This window comes from Lethenteron reissneri, chromosome 6 (assembly GCF_015708825.2).
Source record: "Lethenteron reissneri isolate LAM-NWPU_2019-01 chromosome 6, ASM1570882v1, whole genome shotgun sequence".
Classification (NCBI taxonomy): domain Eukaryota; kingdom Metazoa; phylum Chordata; class Hyperoartia; order Petromyzontiformes; family Petromyzontidae; genus Lethenteron; species Lethenteron reissneri.
In genome coordinates, this window is record NC_083784.1 from 1,817,849 (window position 1) to 1,840,284 (window position 22,436).

General features: G+C 46.1%; 1 protein-coding gene across 1 annotated transcript in view; it reads right to left on the minus strand.

Annotated features, from left to right (window-relative positions):
* The window catches only part of LOC133353592 (dystrophin-like), a 639,339-nt gene that overhangs the window by 16,367 nt on the left and 600,536 nt on the right, over nt 1-22,436 (minus strand). The window contains 8 exon segments of the mRNA XM_061569957.1: nt 2,697-2,855; nt 7,175-7,237; nt 9,957-10,022; nt 10,821-10,859; nt 12,408-12,544; nt 16,017-16,128; nt 18,639-18,805; nt 20,774-20,931. Coding sequence (XP_061425941.1) covers nt 2,697-2,855; nt 7,175-7,237; nt 9,957-10,022; nt 10,821-10,859; nt 12,408-12,544; nt 16,017-16,128; nt 18,639-18,805; nt 20,774-20,931 — 901 coding nt within the window.

Genomic DNA, 22,436 nt, shown 5'->3' on the forward strand with positions numbered 1-22,436 from the left:
AAGTTCCAAATGTAGGACCCTCCAGAAAACGAAGGGCTTTGGAGTCTGAGCGAATCTTTGTTGTCTAAATAAAGGCCATTTATAATATCACTACACCAGTTGTCTCAGTGCAGTGCCTCGCTCACATTCCTCATCTCAGCACGGAGTACGTTGGAAACACGTAACCCTAAGCCCTAGACGGGGGACTGGTGCGTCGCACAGCAATCACATGCATACGGCAGCCACTGCAAGGCTACGAGGTCGCTAGCAGGCGGCCGCACAAACGTGTAAATAGCTGCCCTATCTGCATAAGTTCTTCCCCATGTACATTACTCAATGAGATAATGGCTAAATGTTCCATTGTCAGGCCCTCTTCAAACGCAATATCCAAGATATAATTAAACATAAAACAACCATTTAATTATTCTGTGCGTATGATATATTTATAATCCACGATCTCACTCGTATTAATCACTGATTGGCAAAAGCAAATGTAAATGTGATTAGTAACTGGTAATTTAGAAGCTGGTCATTTAAAAAAAAAAGATAATTAACCCCATGGACCTCATTACAATTTGCAGAACCTTTTTTTTCCTTTGCAAAACTTCGCAATGTTACTTTTTAAGCTTAACTCATACATGTTGTTTTACAATTTTGTTTGTATTACGTTAGTTTCTTATGCTAAGTATGACCACACTTATTTCTTTGTCCACTGCTTTCATCTTGGACCAAATTTTACGGGTCCATTGCTTAATTATTCATTTATTTGCGTTTGCCACAAAAAACGCCAAACTAGGTAAAATGAAAGCAGTCGAATTGGACGAACGGGTTCGGCCCGAGCTCCCTTTGCACCCTTACCAGGCTGAGCCAGCACCAACTGGGCCACATGGCTCACTCTTCATGGCTCACTTTGCCAAGGGAACTACGTGCATTTAAGACGAGCCACCCGGTCACGATGGCAAAGGGTCAACGTGGAAGTGAGACGCGTATTGCAGTGACATCTCTGGATTGGGGTCAACTTTATAGAGCCGTGATTTTTTGTTGTCAGTGCCATGATTTTATCCCCAAAAAAAAGGTGCAGAAAATTTCAACAATTATTGAGTGGCAGTGGCCGAGCACATAGAGCCCTGTGGGGTTTGCTTCCAATAGGATATAAACTTCTTGACTGACCGACTGGCAATCCGGCAATATTTTAACCTTTCTTCTGCTGAAGCCTTCATTCGTGACTCCATCACTTTTTGCTTTCATTACTAAAACTCCTTCCACTGTGAACTGCCAAAATCCCTGATATCCAAACTTCAGTTGATTCACAACATTGATTTCTAAGCTTCCTCTCTAGTCCTGCAGTATAGGGACACATTGCGCCAGTCCTCCATTCCCTGTAATGATTTCCCATTTGTCTGCGCATCGACTACAAGATTTCTCCTGTCGTGTCCAAATCTTTCTTTGCCTTGCTCCTTCTCACACTTATAATCCCATTTCCCTATTATACTCCTTTTCTCACTCGACCTAGCCCAGCCAACTTGGTCTTCTCTCGGCCTTCTATCAAGTCCCACAAGAATAAATCTAGGCCCTAGTCTCTGCTCTTTCTAGTCAGGAATGTCCTTTCCCCTCAGTATAAATAAAAATAAGATTCTATGTCGGTCTCGAAATAATAATAAAAAATCTATGTTCCCACTGATATTGCCAAACGCCTGCTCTGCTCATACATATTTGCATGTTTGTCCATATATATGCTTATTCATTATGTCACCCTCTTAATGTATTGCCCTACCAAGGCTGTAGAGCAGCTATAAATACCTTTCTATTTTGGCACTGTATAAAAACGAGTGGCATTGCATTATCTAAACTCAATGCATTTATGCAACCGAAACGATGCATTTAACTGCACCCAATATGAAAACCTCATTGATTTAAAAGTAATTACGTCTCTCTATTGTTAATGCTCACATTTCATTCAGTCCACCACGGCACTTGCGCACAAGATTCTGCAATCTCTTGCATGCACGGGCGTGCGTGCCCAAGTGCGTGCGTGCGTGCGTGAAGGGGGTAGTGCAGAGAGGTGCACCAATTGCCACCCGAGTTTGACTCCCGCTTGTGGCCAACATCAGTGATGAAGGTCTGAACTGGTCCTGAACACCTCGAGTTCGACCCAGCCTTAAGCGAGTGTGTCAACATCTCAGCACCGGCGAGACGAAAGGTGGCTGAGCGTGCTGGTGACCTCACAAGCCCCTCTCATGCAACCATGCCAACCTTCATATGTGCTCGCCAACAGCACTTTCCCGATAGTCTGTTCGGCTTTAAACGAATGTTTGACATTGTGCGTGTGCATGCACACGTGGGAGTATGCATGCATCTGTACGTGTGTGTGTATGTATCTATGCGTGACACAGCCTCAAATTAGTCCTGGTGTAGTGTGCAAGCATCGCCACGAGGGAGACAAAAGCAGCCAGGTGTGGTGCTAGCCACCCACCCCCTCGTGTGCATGCCGGCCTTCATTAGGTGCTCGCTAACAGCACTCGCCCCAACAATCCGTTAAAGTTTTACAGGGGATCTTTGTCTCTGCATGAGCGTGAGAGCCGATGCATGTGCATGTGCGCGACAGTGCGAGTTTGCAGGTGCGTGCGCGAGCATACGTGTGTGTGCGCACACACATGCACGTGTGCGTCGTGTGTGCGCGTGCGTGTGTGCGTGTGAGTGTGTGCGCGTGCACGTGCCTGTTTTCGTCCTCCAAGTCCCGCAGGATGCGCTCGAGTTCGCTGCGCTCTTGGCTGTCGAGAGAAATGAGGATCTGTGCGGGGCTCTGCGGCTGGCTGCCTGGGGATTCTCCACTCAGGCTCTGGCAATAGTGCTGGATCAGCAAGTGCTCGTCCTCCCTATAACCGCACACATACACAGACACACGCACACACACACAAAGAAGGCACTAATCGTTGAACGTAGTGCCAGGAGCATACTTGGCCCCTTGGGCACGGGCAAAACTGTGTGCCTAGAATAATAACGCCCAAGCGGTTAAGGTAAAAAGGCTGTGCGAAGGGAGCCTATTAGCCCGATCCACAGCGGTGTGGGAGCCACGGGTCTCTGTAGGAGACCCTTTAGGCTAAGCAAAACGGGCTGTTACGTCTGAGCAGTTAGGGAGTCTTTGTACAATGAGAAAGAACAGGCTTTTAATGCGGCTGGATGCCCTTTTTGTGGGGGAAGAATAATCCATTGTGCCGAGACCACTCTCTCCCCAGATAACTTTGGTCACAGTGTTAAAGAATATCCGGCAAAGTGGCTTGCAATCGGAAGGTTGCGAGTTCAATTCCTGGTTGAGGGGGTTGACTCAGCCCATCATCCCTCTGGGGTTGATTTAGATAAGTACCACCTTGTGCGGAAGTCAGCAGTGGTTGTCCCATGGTTACAAATGGCGCCTGTCATAGGAATGTGGAATTTACACTCCTAGCTCATGACTGTCAATGGGAGATGAGCATCACCTCAGGGTATATCTGAGCAGGAAACCACTAACTTTTTTTTAACACTTGTTAATGAATACATTTCCATTCATCATTTAAAATATTCTGGAAACACATTGTGTCCAGATCAAATGAAAACATATGAATGTAGACAAAAGCTTTTTTTTTTTCAAATGAATGCCATTGGTTATTACTAACATTTATAAAGCAATTAACACTTTATCAGTACCAATTTTTTTTATTAATTACACCATTGAACCCTGCCTGGTATTCAATTAATTCGCTCTGCATTCTGTTTCCGGGGAAATACTCGGAGCATTCAGGAGCTTGTGACAAATCTGTAATTTTGAGGGCTCTGATGGCGGCTTATTGCTTTTTTTTACAAACACGCGCACGCACGTTTGGCTGGGATCTGTGGCATTTCCCCGACAGGCGACCTTTCTCACCACACCGAATTACGTTGAAAGAGGTTCCGTCAAGTGTCCATTCACCCTGACGAGGAAGTGCGTGCACGTCCACTCTGGTGCCATACCCTTGGCACACCCGATGCTTAGTCCTGTACGAGGCCAGACTGTGCCCATGAACTGGTCTGGTTATTGCGGAAGATGTGATGAAAATGAGAACCGAGCTCAAGTACGATACGTATAAAAAGGCATTGTCGGTCGTACATGCTGTTTGTGCGAGCAGCAACTTTGTCCAAAAGCCTGAGCGACATTTTCACGTGCTTGTACGCAACACCCTTGTACAGCTGGGTAGAAGGATTGAGAGTGGATATGACCCAAAATCAACGACGATTTGAGATCTTTGCACTTGCGGCTAAACTTGTATGTGACGCGTAGAAAGGGTGTTATGGAGTAGACAGCCCCGGAGTAAGATGGATGCGTGCTGTGCTAAAACTGAACAGGTGTAATCGAAATATTTATTGGTTTCATGGAGCTGCCTGCTGTCATTGCCAACAAAATCAAAACAAAACGCAATTGTTTAGGGAAGGGGTGGGGGGAGTGGTTTGCTTATGCAGTGCCGTTCGTGATAATTTAATATGGATAAGGGGGATAACGGGAAAAAGAGAATTTCAAGTGCTTCATAAATTCAGCTGCATTTTGAATACATAATGTATCCACAATAAGTGAACCTGGACAATGTTTAAGTCTGCTGGGTCAACTCACAAAAACATCGGGACACCTTGTGTAATGCCGAAATCAAGCCGTGAGCATTTGATGTAAATGTGTTTTTTCCCCCAAATTATTTCCCCCTCCCCCCCTGCAGGTTACATGCACAAATGCGCAATTCATGAAATGTAACATCAATCCTACAACATATAAAGGTGGCCACTAAGATCTCCGAGTTCTGAAAAATCTTCCAAGTCATGCTTTATGGTATTTCAAACGATGACAAGCTACGATGGCTTGCACTTGAGTTACCATTACAATGACTGACATATATATACTGTTTATATATATGCTGCCATATTTCCTCTACACGTCCTCACAGTTTAAAAAAATACAAAAGTTTGACCGCTACATTGGTAATGAGATTCAAAATAGTATTTTATCATTTGACAGCCACATGTATGCTGAGATACATAGAAAATGCAACGTTTGCCAGGACTGTCAAAGAGTAAAAACTTTAACTGTCCCTGCTTAGGACTGATTTCAGTCAAATTTGAACCTACGACTTAGGGTTGTCTACGAAAACATGAACACGTGATTCAATAACAGTGGCCTTAAAATGGCAAAAAAAAACACAATAGGAAACATTTTGGACAAACGGCCCTTCTTCGTAGCACGTACAAATAAGACTTTTAACAGTTTGTTTGAAGATACATTATCGAGCAGGCCACATTTTCTATGAACTATCTACACACAGTGACAACAGCACTTGTCCACAATGTTATGCCAGCCACTATATCAGTCTGGCTCAGGCAGTTTGAGGCCAAGCCTCAACTGAGCAGAGTCACAAAGGAACAGTGCTGCAGTGGTGACCTCCTCCTCTTCCACTTCCAGAAAAATAGTACAAATGAGAGGATGCCACTCTCAAACGCAACACCACCTACTCTAGCGGATAGCTCCAGAGAGAGAGAGAGGGGCGGGAGAGAAAAACAGCTCAAAGGGTAAGCCGCAAGGGGTTCAGGGTCCAGGGTGCAGGAAGAAATCCAAGGCAAGAGAGACCTCATTCAATATTGATGCTCACTTTAAGATGAGCGGTCTTGCTAAGCCGTCTGTCACTTTTTAGCAGGTACGCCAGTTACTTTCCTCAAATGTGGGTTCATGCAGATAGCTCCAATGTCATGAATAACTTATGAAATATTTTCGGTGGCTATCACCTGCTCGAAGGGTTTGGTTGTATTCTTCTTCTCCCAGAAAACCAATGTAAATTTGATGAAATCTCAAAATAAATATATTCAACGTGCCACTACTCACGTGTCGCCACGAAGCAACGCGCAGTGCACGTGACCCAAACTGACGCGAGACGAAAAGCTAAGGGGAGACGCACACGGCGCTTGCCTCCTAATGGGATCCTCGTTCGAGTTGCGAACTTAGTTACGAGTTTGTCGTGAGCCATTGCCACAATTCAAAGGGATCCTCAGCTGGTTTAAATAAGCAATACGTATAAAGTATGCATTCTGTGTGGCTGCGAGTGCATGTGTATATATATTCTTATACATGAAAACATCTCTGGCCTCTGCCGACAGTGTCAACGAAAATAAAGTAATTGAGAAATCTAGAATATCAGAAATATTACGATTTATTATTCTTGGTTCAATCGGTAAAGTCACGTAGATAGAAAAAATAAAAGTTAATAAAATAATAATTATATTGTTATACTTTTTAAAATGTACTTTCATTTTTTCTATCTATGTGACTTTACCGAAAGAACCAAGAATATGAATTCCTGCGGTCACGAAAGTTTTAAGTAAACATTACGATTTATTCAACGTAAACTTGGATTGAACTGTTTTAGAGCCGGGGCTGTCCAATTTTTTATTAATTTAATCTTCTACTGACCATTGGTTTGATTACTGAATTCATGTAGCATCCGTTCACAGCAAACTAATTAACACATCTCCTTCATGAATGGGACATTAAAGACAAGATGTGCGGTTGTGGCCTTGCAACCCAATACTGTGGACTGTAGAGTAAACAGCTGTCATCTGTGAACCTTCAACGCAGGAGGAGGAAAAGCAAAACTGCACACCAACTCCCTCCTGAAGGCCTCTCATGGCGAGCAAACCTCAGCATTGGTATCTAGCTCTTGAATATCTTGCCATACGCAAGGATAATAATTGTCTACGGGCAACGTTGAGTGTGCGGGCACTGTTCATAATCAGAATCTTTAATTTATCCTGGAGAAATCCGATGAGCTATGAAGCTCTTTTTTTACAGATGTTCAGCAGGGGCCGCTCAGAAAGTCACAACAACAAACAAATACAAAACGCGATATGAGTGCAAAAGTGCACGTGTACGTATGCGCGTGTATGTTCAGTCCGTGGGCAACGTTCAGTCCGTGGGCAGCGTAGTAAAATAAAGGAGGAACAGCAAAACGACACGAACTCTCTCTCTTCTGAAGCCCTCTCGTCGTGGCGACGAGACCTCGACATTGACATTTAGAACCTGAAAGTATATTTCTGCCACCCAGAGTAGAATGTAACTTAAACGAGATATCTCAACGGGATGTTTGCGGGCTTGAGCTACAGCGGCTGGTTCGTGAGCGCATATTCGTGTTGTGCGCGAGTAACGTACAAGCTCTCGTTGGGCGAGCTGTCATTCAGGAAAGATCCGTTCTTGAACTCCATCTCTGCCAACCTGAACAAAAAAAATATTACACCACATATCAGAGAGGGTTACTGCATTCATACTAACTAGTTTTATGTTACCAGGTAAGGCCTACTGAACTACATAGCTCTTTGTCAGAAGCAACCTGGCCACAAATGATAGTTCAACAAAGTGGCTTATCATGTTTCCATATGATGAGCCACTTCATTGAACTATCATGTATAGCACTCCAATACTGTAAACGCATGTTCATTCTAAATGTGGAGGGAAAAACTGGAGAACTCGGAAAAAAATCCACGCGACCACAGAGAGAGAGAGAACATGCAAACTCCAAATAAATTCGGCATCAGTGTCGGGATTGAACCCACAAACTCCTGTAAAGCAGCCGAGGCAATTGCCATCTCGCCACCACGGACGCCCGGTGTACATACATACATACACACAGCAGAGTTTACTGATAAGATAGTAATAATTGTCAAGAGTGGGATAAAAATCGATAATGTGAACTGCGATTGCCATTGCGTACAACTCTCTTGGGTATTGTTGCATCAGTGGATGTTAACGGTGGTAAATAATTAAATGAGAACACACGTGTTATTTCTAATTAATCTCATTGAATATAGATATGGCCTCATTACACTGTTCACGATTCATATTTATTACGAGGATTACATATTTGTTTTAAATTAAGTTCCTTCGTTTCATCATTTGTTTCCCTTTGATTTTTTGCTGTTGTTTGGAACCCTGTTCAAAAGAGAATACACATGAACGCGCACGCGTCCATTTGAATTGTAGACCGTTTAATATTTAACAACAAAGTGGTTTTTATCTTGACTTAAAGCTTTCGTGACTGCAAGAATTCATATTCGTTGGGTCTTTCGGTAAAGTTACGTAGATATATTCAAAGAAAATAAAAACTACGACGTTTCTCCTGATGACGACCGCTTGTGTTGTGATCGAAACGTCGCCGTTTTTTGTTATTTTCTTTGAACCTATCTACGTGACTTTGCCGAAAGACTCAAAGAATATAAAGTGCTTTTTAACAGACCTACTACTATATGACTCCCTGTATTTACAAGTGGCCCTAAACACAAAGCAAGGCCCAGATTATTTCAAATGCTCATCAATTATAGAAAAACAACTGCCTCTCATTAATTTTTAAAGGCTTTTATTTTTTACGTTGTTTTGTTGCCAAAGTGCCACCGCATATGTATATATTTCTCAAATAAAGCTCGCAGCCCATTGGTTTTGTTGCCTGTACGAGAGTTAAAAAAAGAAAATCGTTGACCTCATGGCTTAAAATACGAAAGAATGTGCTTCTCGCGAATGTAAGTTAGTGGTTTATAGAGGATACGCAAAAGACTACTTTGCAGAACTCAAATCGATTGGTCAATTTTTCGTCGACCACCTTGTGTGTACGCGTGTGAACGTGCAGCATCGAATCATTTCACGTGACGCATTTTACGGAAACCTCAAAAACACATCCGTCAAAACACAAACAGCATATATGTGTACAAGGCATCTGTGAAAGAACAATCAATTATTGAAAAATTACATGCTGCGTTTTGAACTGTGTAGTTGAAATGTTTGGCAACATATTCCCCATATACTTGCATTTATTTAAACCAAAAAACTTGAGTGATCTTCAACAAAGACAAAGATCCCCCTTTTAGCCTTAACAGACTGTTGGGGCAAGTGCTGTTCGCGAGCACCTATGAAGGCGGGCATGGCGCACGAGGGAGTGGGTGGCCAGCCCCACACCTTACCGCCTTTCTCTCGCTGGTGGCAAAGTGTAGACATCACACCAGGTATTCATTTTAGGCTGAGTCAACCTAGACGAGGCCCAGGACAGGTTCAGATAATCGCCACTCGTGTTGGTCACGAGCGGGAATCGTTCGTGGGTTTGTCGAGATTGTAGTGCGCTCACTGCTACTCGATTAGCACAGTTGGCTACGTATGGTTCGAAAGAAGTTCAACATACATACTAAGCGTACTCCATCGCTCCCCACGACGATCTTCAACAGCAGCACGTAACAGAAACAATTCGAGGAAACACTTCCCCGATGTTGGCGACCGCCGGGGATTCTCTCAAATTTCGATGCAACACGAGTCGCCCATCCCGTGGAGGTTAAGAGGGACACGAGACTCGTGAGATCAAATTCTAACGTGACCCAAATGTGTTCGCACGTAGTTTCATCGATCAAGCTGCAACTGCTGTCTAATTATAATTCTCTAATCATGAATGATACCTTGGTGGACACCGTTATTTTAAGTATGAATGTACTTTGTTATACGTATATATTTTGGTTCTTTCAGTCGTAATGCTCGTAGCTTTGAAGGTCACAGATATTTACATCGAAAGAGGTAACCAATGTAATGCCATGTCGTAATTACGAGAGACGCATAACATTTTAGGTTTGCGCAAGTATTTGGACAGGCAACCGACATATATGCTTTACGTTCACAGGTGCGGTGGCAAGAGTATTACATCAGTTACCGGGGTAATTGCTATTTATATCGGAAACACACCAGGGAAAAAGGCGAATTAATGCAGCAATAACTCAAGTAATTGCTATTTATATCAGGAATACACCAGGGGGAAAGGGGGTACTAATGGAACGGCTGCGGTAAAGATACACGTGTATGTTGGTCGTGTCCCTCACATTACACGGTGCCCCCTACCACTGTGCCCTGCTTATCGAATCAATCTCATGTGCCGTCTGTGTAAACCAGGGGACCAGGCACTCACCTGCTGGCCAGGTGCTCGATGCGGGCATGGGTGTCTTCGTTCGAGAGCTGCGGAGATGGAGACGGCCTGGTGGGAGAAGGAGACAAAGTACGGAGAAGGGGGGCGGTGGGGGGAGGGGAGCAGATCCCCGCGTGTTGAAACTGGCCTCGAGCGAAGCACGCAAACGTGCGTGCGATATAAACAGAGACGAGGCGTCGTCTCGGAACAGGGGGCCCTCCCCCCCCCCACACAACCTTGTGCAGTGGAAGCTCCGTCTCGTTACAAGCTCTAAAGCTGCGCAAAGGTTTACACGGTCGCCCGCACGGCTCCACGTTTGGCACAGGAGTCGTCACCCAGTCCAGGTTTTACACTGCGCTGTCCCCCCCAATCAGGTACGCCACGGGCGGTTCGTTATCATGCTCATGTTGAGGATCCCCCTTTTTTTTCTCTTCTTCTAAAACAGCGCCCGCACGTTAAAACAAATTAAATTGCGTGTGCGCAACATAAATCCCGGACCGGATAATCGATGCCCGGCTCGATGGAGCCTTGGTGACGGCTGCGATGGCGGTAGTTGGAAGCATGCGACACGAGTAATAATGTCCCCAACGCGAAACCTGCTGGAAATGGCCCACCCGTGTTAAAGTGGTTAAAAACAAACAGCGACAACAAAAGACACGCTAAAATTAAGATGTGGGGTGTACGAGGTGTTAGGGAAACAGAAAACGGAATGAAGCAGTGAAGCAAAGAGGGTATCGGTAGTGACGTGACGACGCGGCAAAATCCTTGCACCGTTCGGCGGCGTTTACGGGGAAGAGTTAAAGAGTTAGCGGCGGCGCAGGGCACGCAGAAGACACGACCACGCCACCACCACACCCGCGTACTCACGCAAGCGCAACGGGCACCAAACGGATGACAGTGACCGGACTGAAAAATAAAACGTCAGGGTGAAAGGAGAGGACAGAAGAGGGGTAAAAATTAAAACTTAGAGAGAACCGGGAAGCGTTCAGGACAGGTGTCGTGTGGCAAAATGGATGCGTATTTTTTTTTTGCGTTATGCGTAATGCACCTCAATGCATGGGTGCACATTTCGCGTACGGCATATGGCATTACCACTATTCGCATTATTTAAATTAGTCCCACGAGAAGGTGTTTTATATTTTTGAAGGGATGTCTCTATATCTGTATTCACGTAACCCAGCAGCACCTCATCACTCCGGAGCTCAAGGTGCTAACTCCTATTGTCACAGCTCACCGTGGCCAATCCACAGCCCAGGCTTTAAGCAAACAGACCAATTAAATAGAGCTCGTGTCTTTCAGCTCACCTTCACCTGACATATGCCTGCACTCACAATTCATCCACCGAGCCATATTTTTCCCCATGCCCTCTTCCACCTACAGGTCAGTAGATTCTTCAGATGCAGAAAGGTACTCGCCCAACTGTGCGTTGTACCGATAATTAAGCTGAGGCAATAGCAATCTGTAGTGATCCAACACAAAAATAACAACTCTCCATCATTTACCCAGAAAAAAAGCCTCCTTATTGTCTCAAGACTCTTTTTTTCGTAGTGGGGCCTTGAATTTTGGACCTATTGCCAATTCCATTGGGAAAATTCCATTGTGGGAATAAACCTGTGTACCCAGAGGAAAAAAAAACTACGAATGGGAGGGGGTGACACTCGGCACTACCATCTCCTGGCCACCTCCTAGCCCCACGCCCGCAGCACGTGGCAAGCCCCGTTGTGTGGTCTCGCAAACGGGTGTTAACCAGGCTCCGGACCTGCTAAGCTTGCGAGCTCTGATGAGATCGGCTGCGCACAAGGCGATGCGGTTGTAGGATACTTCATTCGCAAGGTGTTCCTTGGGCCCGAGCCGTAGAAGTTGAAACCAACAATACAACAAAAATTCAGCTTTTCCATATGCTTGCGTTGCTCTTTCCGTAGCCTTTCGCCGACTAATTTGTTGCATCAGTTTGACGGAAAACAATTCCCGATGCAACATGACTAAAATGCGACATTATGGTGGCATGATGATGTGCGTGGTAATACTGTATGTATGAGCCACTAAACATGACATCCCCAGAGAATGACCTGACAAATTGTATACCACATGCTCAACGGTAAGTCCATAAAAAATGCGATAATTGGAAATTTAAATTAATTAAGCAATTTGCGACCGAACGAATTATATCACATTAACATCTCGATACATTTCAATGCCCCGTCTGCTGTATCACGCGGCAGACACAAACAAACCAAAAAAAACACCGAGAAGGAAAAAATATCACTTCCAGTAGGGATTTCACAAGTAGGAACTGATTACTCTGAATTGCCTCTAGGTAAAGTGTGAATTTCAAGTATAGTTGGGTTTGACAGCCATACAAAGTGGATGGTAGAGGGCTAAAGATAAGGTCACATTGGGGGGGAAAAGCTGTTTAACGAAGTGCAGGAGACAAGAGGCGCACGCGGGGCTCACGTTTCAAGGTCGTCTCCCTCCAACACCGTCTGCACGGGCAGGTAGCCTATCCGTGGGTGCTTCTCAAAATACTTCTTGGACTTGAACTTGTTTTTCAGCACCTTAGCAAAGTCCCGAATGTCCTCGCCGGAGGTGGTCTGCGGGGGGGGGGGGGGGGGGAGGAAATAAAAAATATGCGAGCGAGAGTGAGGAGAGGATCGGTGCGCGGGGCCCATGAGAGAGTTTCGGTTTTTTTTCGTTGTGAATGTCTCGCGAGAGATGCGGATGAGGGCAGAGGACGTAATCACGATGCACCAATTTTCATCGACCAACGACTTTCGATTTGCGGACGTTGCACGTGACGGGTTTGCGCGATTTCTCCCCCCGCCCCAATCATTTCCGTCACATTCACCACGATGTAAACCACAATCGTGACCGCTTGAATTGTGAAGGGAGGGAAATGATTACATCCGTGGTTATTTTTTTAAATATTCCTGATGTTTTATCCTGATTGTGCTTTTGGTGTCATATCACAAAGAGACAAAGAATCGATTCGGAAAGTCTCGCAGAACAGTTTCACCCCACCGCCCTCCCCGCACCCCCCCCCCCCTGACCTGTACGTGGAAGGAGGTATCACAGAAGTACTTGGGGCGGTCCATAAATGACGTCACGCGATTTTGGACGATTTTGGACCCCCCCCCCCTCTTCGTCACACGGCGTCACAAAAAGTCAGACCCCCTCTCAAATATGACGTCACAAAGCTCTGCCCCCCCCCCCCCAAAAAATGCTTCAAATCGCTTTAAACTATTGTCATTGTAGTGCGTATTTAATGTGGCGCTGCACTCTGATGTTGTAGGAGAAAATATTTATTAAAAAGTCTATTAAATTAAGTAGAACGTGTTGTCTATATTTATTTAAAGTTGCGAATTTTTATGTGACGTCACACATCGTCACAAATGTCTGACCCCCCCCCCCCCAGGTGCGTGACGTCATTTATGGATGGCCCCTTGTAAAATCTCTTTGAGAAACCCCTCATGCACACGAGAGAAAGAGAAGCATCATCCCGCGTGCTCTGTTACTCGGGATAATGTTCGTCGCAGGACAATAAAACGTATATTTTTAATTCTCACAGCTGGAAATTTAGACAAATTACATGCAATACCGAATTTCATATGATGGATATCTGCACAGTCATTGATGACCAGGCTGAGACCACCCGCTTCGCTGCACCCGAGTTAATACACCGCTCATTAGTGAGATGTCGTTATTCAAGCAACGGAGATACCAAATAAGATGCACACATTTTATCTTTAACTATTCACACCGTCGACACTCAGCATTGCAGCACAATGATACATCATTCGCCTCACTGCTGGGGCCAGTGTTGCCATGGTATGTTTATGTTCTGAATATTTCATCACAATAATAAACCCCTACATTCTGGATGCTTATTGAAGCCTGATGAAAATCACGAGAGAAAGGGCTTCTGAACTCTACGGAGCGAGAGAATCACGGTCTTGGACTTCTGTAGCGTCCCTGAAGCACAACGCACCGCGTAGCTATCACCGCGTCTGCATTTATTTCCATATGATTAAATCGTGTTTTTCGGAAATAAATTAATGTTTGCACAAAGCATTGAATAGCCATACTTGAGCGTGGACAGTCTGTGGCCTTTTCGAGCACACAAAAAATGCAGCTTTGTATACCACTGCAAATAGCCTTCGACTGAATTAAGCAAGCTTTTACGTAACGTTTAAATTGCAAAATAACTGGTTTTATGTTTCAGATCTCCATATATATAAAAGGCAAAGTTGTGAATGTGTGTCTGTTCAAAATGTTTAGCCTACTTCCCGACATGAAACAAACTGGAAATTTGCCATGTGGGTACTTTCCAGACTGTACACCATGCACAAATCATAAAAATACACTTTTGTTTTTTTTTGGTGGGGGGGAGCTCAATAATGCATATATTTTTTGCACGGCAAGTGAGCTGTGACGTCAAATCTGTCATGTGACCCGCGCATGTGGAAGCGTAACGCATTGTAGTGTAGTAGTTAGCGCGCTGCGCTACGAACCCGGCGATCCGAGTTCGATTCCCGCTCACGGCCACCACCGGTGACGATTATTTGAACCGGTCCTGGGCCTCCCCTAGGTCGACTCAGCCTCAAACCAGTAACTGGTGTGGTGTGTGAACATAGCCACTGGGGAGACAAAGGTGGCTGGGCGTGGTGAATCTAAGTCCCGGGCGCCGGGTAGGAAAGCTCGTATGCTTATAAAGCACGGAACATTTCAAAGATAGAATGAAGTACATTCTAAAGATCGGTAAATTGAGACTCGATATAAAAAAAAATACACTTCCTCTCATATCAGCAGGCTAATTTGTTTTATCTAGCCCTCGATTGTTGGGAGTTCTGATTGAATGTCAACTTCAGCTGGCGTATCTAAAAGGCAGGGAAGATTATGAGGAAAAATAAAACCAATTTGTAGTGCATTTTAGGAAACCAATTACATCTAAAGTAAGGTGTAAAGTACATGCTCGTAATTTCATCTCTTTTTCAAAGAGACATTCAATCACCTTGCGAGTGCGCACACAGCAGTTGTGTCTGCAGCAAGAGAAAATATGACATCCAAATGCTATTTGGATACAAAGCTCCGTGATAATTTCGCGCAACATGTAGCAGCTTCATTATATTATTGGCCCCTATTTGTGCAAAGTATAATCGAGGGTAATTTAAATGTAGCCAATTTAATATCGAACCAAGTCTGGGAGTGAAACGCCTCACGGCTTTGCTCTCCCACCACACACAAGCCATCATTACTGGCGGCTTTAACAAAGCAGATCATAGCCGCGAGTTCGAACCGAAATCACAGGGTTGAGCACCCTACGATTCCTCGCTACCTCCACTCACAAAGGAACTCTTGTAATCAGGAGCGTCACCGACCAGCCACCGATTCTGCACATTTGAAACGCCGTATTTTCTCTGGACCATGCTCTCTAAAGTAAGATGCAACCAACATCTGTGCCCGGGTGTCAATAAAGTTAGACAAAATCTGGTCAACACACTCACACCAACTGGATCATTTCACATTCAACGCATTCTGCAAGCGTTGAGAAACGCTGTCACAACCGGAGAATGCATGCTGGCTGCAAACGCATCGCTGTCTCAGAGGATTCGCTCTTTTGAGCTGGTGGTCTGGACAAGGATGAGAACATTGTGCACGCAATGTGTTGATCACATGACATGCGCTTCTGCGGCCGTCCGGAACGCTCTTCCATCCGATATTAGGAAGCCACAGGAGCTATGCACTTTTAAATCCAGATTGAAAAGTAATTTCTTTAGAACTGATTTTTTGTGTTTAGTTTGCGGTTCTTCCCCCGTATCTTCGATTAGCACAGTTGGCTACGTACAGTGCGAAAGCTCAACATACATACATGCAAGGCATGATGAGAATTGTGCCTTCCCGCTGTATTTGAGTAAACCTTTGTGTCACCAACCACATTATAAGATACACCCCGAACTTTGGTATCCAACGAAGAGTGAAAAAATAAAGGTGAAAAAGAACACGTGCATCACAATCGAGAGAATGTGCATCCGCAGCGATGGAGTCGAGTGGGCTGTGAGAACTGACCGGCGTGCAATATTCCACCATCGGGTAGCTGAGCTTGTGGCCTTTGGCTGTCCGGCCGGAGAAGAAGCAGCTTTGGCATACGTCGTAATTGAAATGCTTCAGGCTCCGATACCTGCCATGCAGGAAAAAATAACATCCACAGCACGCGCGCGGTGATGCACGGCTTGCACGCCACCGTATGTGCACCGTCACCTCTGACTGACAATGGGTGTTCAGGCTTAATATATTAAATAGAGTAAGAGCCCCCCGCGTGACCTTGGTGAGTGTACACAGTTTGATTCCAATAAAATGTAAATCGTTTAAGAGACAAAAAACAAACCCCATCCTCTAAATGTTTAATTTTTATACTCCAAAGAGGAATAGTGATTTAAGTGCAGCATCAATAAAAAAAAACGTCATGAGGTAGGCAGATGGGTCAGTGGTTTCTTTTGTTTTTCCTAACGAGCCCACAGCCGGACAAAATGACCCATCACATCTGGTTTTCTGCCGCCACGTTTAGGGAACTGTGCAATGACCAAATGCTGCCTCGTGCAACATACAAAGGTGTCCCGTATAGCCTCAACAGAAGTTTGAGGCAAGTGCTGTTTGCGAGCGCCCATGAAGGCCGGCACGGCAAACGACGGGGTGGGTGGCCAGCACCACGCCCGCCCTTCTTTGTCTCCCTGGTGGCGATGTTTTCACACACCGCACCAGGTACTCATTTGAGGCTGAGTGAACCTAGGCGATGCGCAGGTCCGGTTGAGGTAATCCTCACTGGTGTTGGCCGTGAGTGGGAATTGACCTCTGGTCGCTGGGTTCGTAGCGCAGCGCATACGCCGCTACACTCCCGCGGCCCATGCTGCCTTGTACAAACACACACTAACTCAAATCCTATCACGTACGATTATATATCCATAAAAGTGTATTATAACTGAATATACTTTCAAAGTATCAGCATAATCATAATAAATGGGACATTTTTATTGGCATGCGGCCTTGTCAGTAAGATGCCGTGGGTAATATTGTCTTGAAAGATTCCAATTTCAGCACAAATGCAAACTTAATTTTGATCGTTTCAGGAACTTTGCTGCATCAGCGCATAATGAAAGAAAATAAATAATGCAATTTGGTTGCTGTGGTGCTTCAAGGGATCGCACGAAAATGCGGTGATTGACATCTGCTTTCAGAAATGAATGTGCAGTGCTCCGTTTTAGTTGTTGTTCTCATTCGTATCTGCCCCCCCCCCTCCCCCCATCTGCCCGTCTCTATCCCAGTCTCCCCTGCCTCACACCTCTTGAGCCTTCCTATCTTCCCTCCTTAAATGTTTTCCTCTCCTCCACTGCCCGCCGTGTGCGGCCGTAAGTACCAGCGACGAGAACCATACGGTTCTAACCCTCGGAGGTTTCTGCATGATGGTGCCTGCCACGGCACCGGTGTAGACTACCGTCGACCGAGAAGACTAACACACAGTGCCGCTGCCTCCACACCTCGCCGGCATCGCGACTTACTGGACGTCTGTGGAAAAGAGCTTCCTAGCTCATTGGATTCCTCTAGTCTAAATAAAGACTCCGATTCCAATTCTTGCCCCAACCAACCTTGTCCTCTTTTCAATCGTTCTCTTTCACTATTTTTAGCCTCTCCTGCGGAGAGATTTTACCGCTATTCGTAAAAAAAACTTTCTATACGTAACTGTCATCATCATTGTGAGCCATCGTCTATCCACTGCTGGATGAAGGCCTCTCTAAGCCGTCGCCACATATCTCACGGTCTGGCGATGCAACAATTCCATCATCGACCTATCATTCACGGCTAATTTCATCGCGAGCACAATCTCCAACCAGGTGCGTTCCCTCTCTTTGGCTGCAACTCCGGTCATTCTCGCAGCAGCGGCTTTGGGCTCGCCATCGAACAAAGACGGTCACTGCATCGCGCGGCGCTTTCAGATGCGCTTATGCGGCCGTCTGGAATGCCCTTCCCTTCCCATATTAGAAAGCCGCTAGAGCGATGCACTTTTACATCAAGAGTGAAAATTAGTTTATTTTGAACTGATTTTTGTGTTTGTTATCCTTCACCCGCACCTCAGATTAGCACGGTTATCTCCGTACAGTGCAATAGAAGTTCAACATACGTACAGGTCATACCGTGCCACTTATCACGTTTGATTCCAAAGCCATTTTGTGCAAGGTGAGCCTCTCAAGAAGCTAGCTTTCTGTTTCTAATTTTAGCTCTCAACGACACTAGCGCGGTTGGCTAAGGAGGGTGCAAAAAAAGTTCAAAATATACAAATATCTTCCCGTTAGTCTCGACCATAGGTCTAGCGACGTGTGCTGCCCAAGCCAACGTACTTTCCTTCACGTGATAATGTTAAACAAAGTTTCCACGCACGTTAAACACTAAACATAATCTGCTTTGTTTCTCGCCGGCATTCTGCTCGAGCTTTCACCAGAGAAAGAAAGTTTATTGAGGTGGCCTCAAGGCATGAGGAGGGGGGGGGGGGTTAACATGAGAGAAGCTTAGAGGGATAGATGTGAAAGCATGCAGGGGATGGGAATAGGCAGCGCTGCCAGAGAAAGGATTTCCAGAAGTTCAGGGGGGGTGATGGGTGGTGGGTGGCGGGGGAGGGGTGGGCACCCACTGATTTACCGGAAGCCAACGATGGGACACTCCTTGCAGATGTTGCACTTGGCCTGGTGCTTGGCGGTCTCCGAGGCGGCCACCCGGTGCAGCACGGGCAGCCACACCATGGACTGTGGCTCCATCCGCATCCACTCCAGGAACATGGTCGCCTCGATCTCGGGCCGCCCGTTAGCCTGTCCCGGGGCCCAGGCGGGGGGGGGGCATACGCGGCGCCGCGCGCTCGTCACGACGCTCATCACGACGTTCGTCATAACGCTCGTCACAACGACGACTATGCGAGGGGGGGGGGGGGCTTTAGATGTGCCGGAGCACGGCCTGCAGCCAGGTTTATTTCGGCGCGGGCGGCAAGAGATTTAGCCGCCTGCCGCACCGCAGACTAAGCTCGGGCTCAGCTCGCGATGAAAACCTCACGTTCTGCACAGAGTGGCACGCATACGAGCAGCGGCCGAAATCCTCGGAGAGAATGGCATATTAAGCGTGCACATGCGCGCACCGCACGCGCATTATCTTCCGTCTCGAAAATGGCAATCCCCCCCACCGGAGCGCGGATTAGCAGAGACAGAAAAGTTATTTTAAAAATCTCTCCGGCGGGTTTGTGAGTTGTGCCGCGGCTACTGTTCGGTACGATGTCCGCTGCTATGCGCCACCACGCCAGGTTGTTTCGCAAGACGTCCGACGTTTCATTCCAGGTTGAGAGGGAAGCCTCGCGGAGGGGAGCCTCACGGAGCGAAAGGTCGGACGACACACCGAGAGAAACACATCGTGCAGCCCGATAACGCAACATCAGAGAGCGGTATGGCACAACGGAGGGAACCTACACAATCGTTTAGTTGGGCCGATTCGTTCAGTTACACACTTTGCTCTCGCAGGCTGTTGGGGAAGACGGTGCATAAGGTGTTTAATAACCTAGCAAGTTTGGCATGATGTCTGATGATTTGTCCCATGTGCTAGGCTGTTCCGCAAGAGAATGTGTGGGCAGTGGTGTTGGAAGGACCGGCAGAAAAACACCACACCACACCTCAATCATTATTAACAAGGACATTCTTATCAGCTGAAGAAACTTAACTGCACATGAATAGCGATTATACGTTTATAACCACTATCTCTCTTTTCACAGTTACCAAAGCGGCAAAAAATAGATTTACATTTCACGTGAGAATCCATTTCAATTGAAAACAACACATTCGGAGACAACATTAACTTTGCGTTGCGGTACTTTCTGCACCGAGTGATATTCCAATTGTACTCTCGGCATCATGTCTATTTAACAAATTCATTTTAAAATGGAACTCTCACAGCATGCAGTGCATCATGTCGTATAAGAAAACAAGACGCTATCACGTAACCACTTATGAGGTCCCTGTAACAGGAATCTTATCCTCACTAGGGGGCAAACATGTTTTTTATGCAAGCTGCGAGATGTTTCATCCTCATGGCAATAAAAAAAAATGTAATCTTCAGTTTCGAAATATGTTAATTTGAGTGACTATTCAAGTTTGATACGGCAGCAGATGTGCTATGAAGAAAGACCATTGCCTGAAACATCACAGATTAAAAATAACGCAGTGTTGTTGCTGAGTGTTATTGTTGATAATAGGTTTTCCCCCTTTTTTCTGGCAACAAAACAGGTGTTAAGATGTTAAAACACCAAACTGAAACCTTTTACAAGGAATCATGTCTGCATTAACCACAATGCTTGTGGTCAGAATGCAAACAAAAAACATCATCCGATATTATATGCATTGTCCTTGAAAATGATTGGTCCACACCAGAAACGGCTTTCTTTTGAGCCTCGTCTCGATTGGTGCTAGACCAGAGGACGCCAAAAGGCGTACAGCTCAAAGACAATGCCACTATCAAAGTAATGAGGGCTCGGGGTAAGCATCTACATCATTAGACCTCCTTTGCCAGTACCAAAATATAATAATAGGGTTTTTCCCCTTGTGTGTTTTTTGTTTGCATTTTGACCACAAGTATTGTGGTTAAAATTATTTTGAGCCTCATCTCAAATGGTGTTAGACCCTGAAATGTCGAGAAGCCGGTTTTAGTCACAGGCGGATTTCCTAACCTGGACTTGAACTCAGCGCTTGGGCATGGCTTTTAGCCTCAACCGCCGGTTGTGCGCGAGCGTGCAGACTCACGAACTGGAAGCAGCTGCGCACGCTGGGCTCAATGTTGCTGCCCCCGAACGAGGCCACCTCGCCGAGCTGCCGCGGGATCTGCACGGCGTCGTGCAGCATGAGGCCCAGGCGCCGCTGGTCACAGAGGCCCGCCACGCTCGCCACCTGCTTGAACAGGACTGCGGCCCCCACGGTCGCACGGCGGGAGAGATTGCGCAGGGTGGGCATTGGAGGAACAGGAGGAGGAAGAAGAAGAAAAAAAAGATTTAACTACACTTATTTGTCAATCTTATTTGACAGACAACCATTACTGTTTTACCATGTTTAGTGGTGGTCTCCCTGTAACAGGTTGATTCACAAACCGTACCTCTCCATAACAAAGGCTCACCCTCTTAAGCCTCACCTTACCATATTAATAAAAAGTATGCGGTTCTTGCCCTACCACCTTCTCCAACCATTATATAAACGGAGTGGTAGCTCCTGCAATCTCTCATTTACTTGATACAGCTGTCGTGGCTGTGACGGTTCCACCTGAAGACGGAAGCTTGTGTTGCCTCCGAAACGTCGTGATTTTTATTTTATTTTACTTTTTAATGTTTTTACCTACATGACTTTACCAAAAAAACCTAAGAATATGAGGAAGAAGGTTAACGCACGTGTAAGGGCTTGTACACAAAAACAAAGATCCCCCTCCCCCCGTAGAGCCTTAACAGACTGTTGGGTAAAGTGCCGTTAGCGAGCACCTATGATGGCCGGCATGGCACACGAGGGAGTGGTGGTTGGCCATCCCCGGTGGCGATGTTTACACGTCACACCGGGTACTTATTTGAGTCCTGGGGGAGGTCCAGGACCGGTTCAGATAACTGTCACTGGTGTTGGCGGTGAGCGGGAATCGAACTCGGGTCTTCGGCTTCGTAGTGCAGCGTGCTAACTGCGACACTACCGCTCCCCACAAATGCGCACACACACACAGATAGACGGACAGACAATGCTTATACCACTGCCAGGACAGAGGTCCTTGTGACCACTGACTTGCTGGCCATGGTCAAGCAAATGCTGGGACATAAGGCAATAAGTTGTGCCCTGCACACACACATACACAATGCTTATGCCAATGCAAAGAGAAAGGTCCTCCTGGCTACGGTGTGGTATCTATTGGACCATGCTCTTCCATGCTGGCTGAATTGTTTGAAAGAGGTCGGTGGTTACCCACATGTTATCCTACCGTGAGCGATTTCCCACTTGGCTTAATGCCACTGAAGCAGTTTTACCGCTGGACATGTAGAAGTACTGGTGCATATACAATGCACGCTCTGCAATGCTGTGCCAGTGGATGGGGGGAGAAAGCGGCGGTGCAGTGATGAGTTGCCCCGCGCTATTAACCTGGCGACGTGACTTGGATTCCTGGAAATGGCTAAGATCGGCGGCAGGCGACACCCGAATTGGTCCTGGCCATACCGCACCCTTCACCAACACCCACTGACCAACGTTAGGTGAAGTATGGTCAAGCAACCCCCCGCGACCGACACACGGCGTGGGGAAGGCCTTCATGCAGCAGTGGCTTGACGAAGGGCTGTAAGCTCATGATTGCCAACACGTTTTTTTTTCTCCGGATACTCACTTGGAAAAATAAAGAAATGTAATATGTAATTTTGACAACTGAGTTGCAACTGCCTCGTTCTAC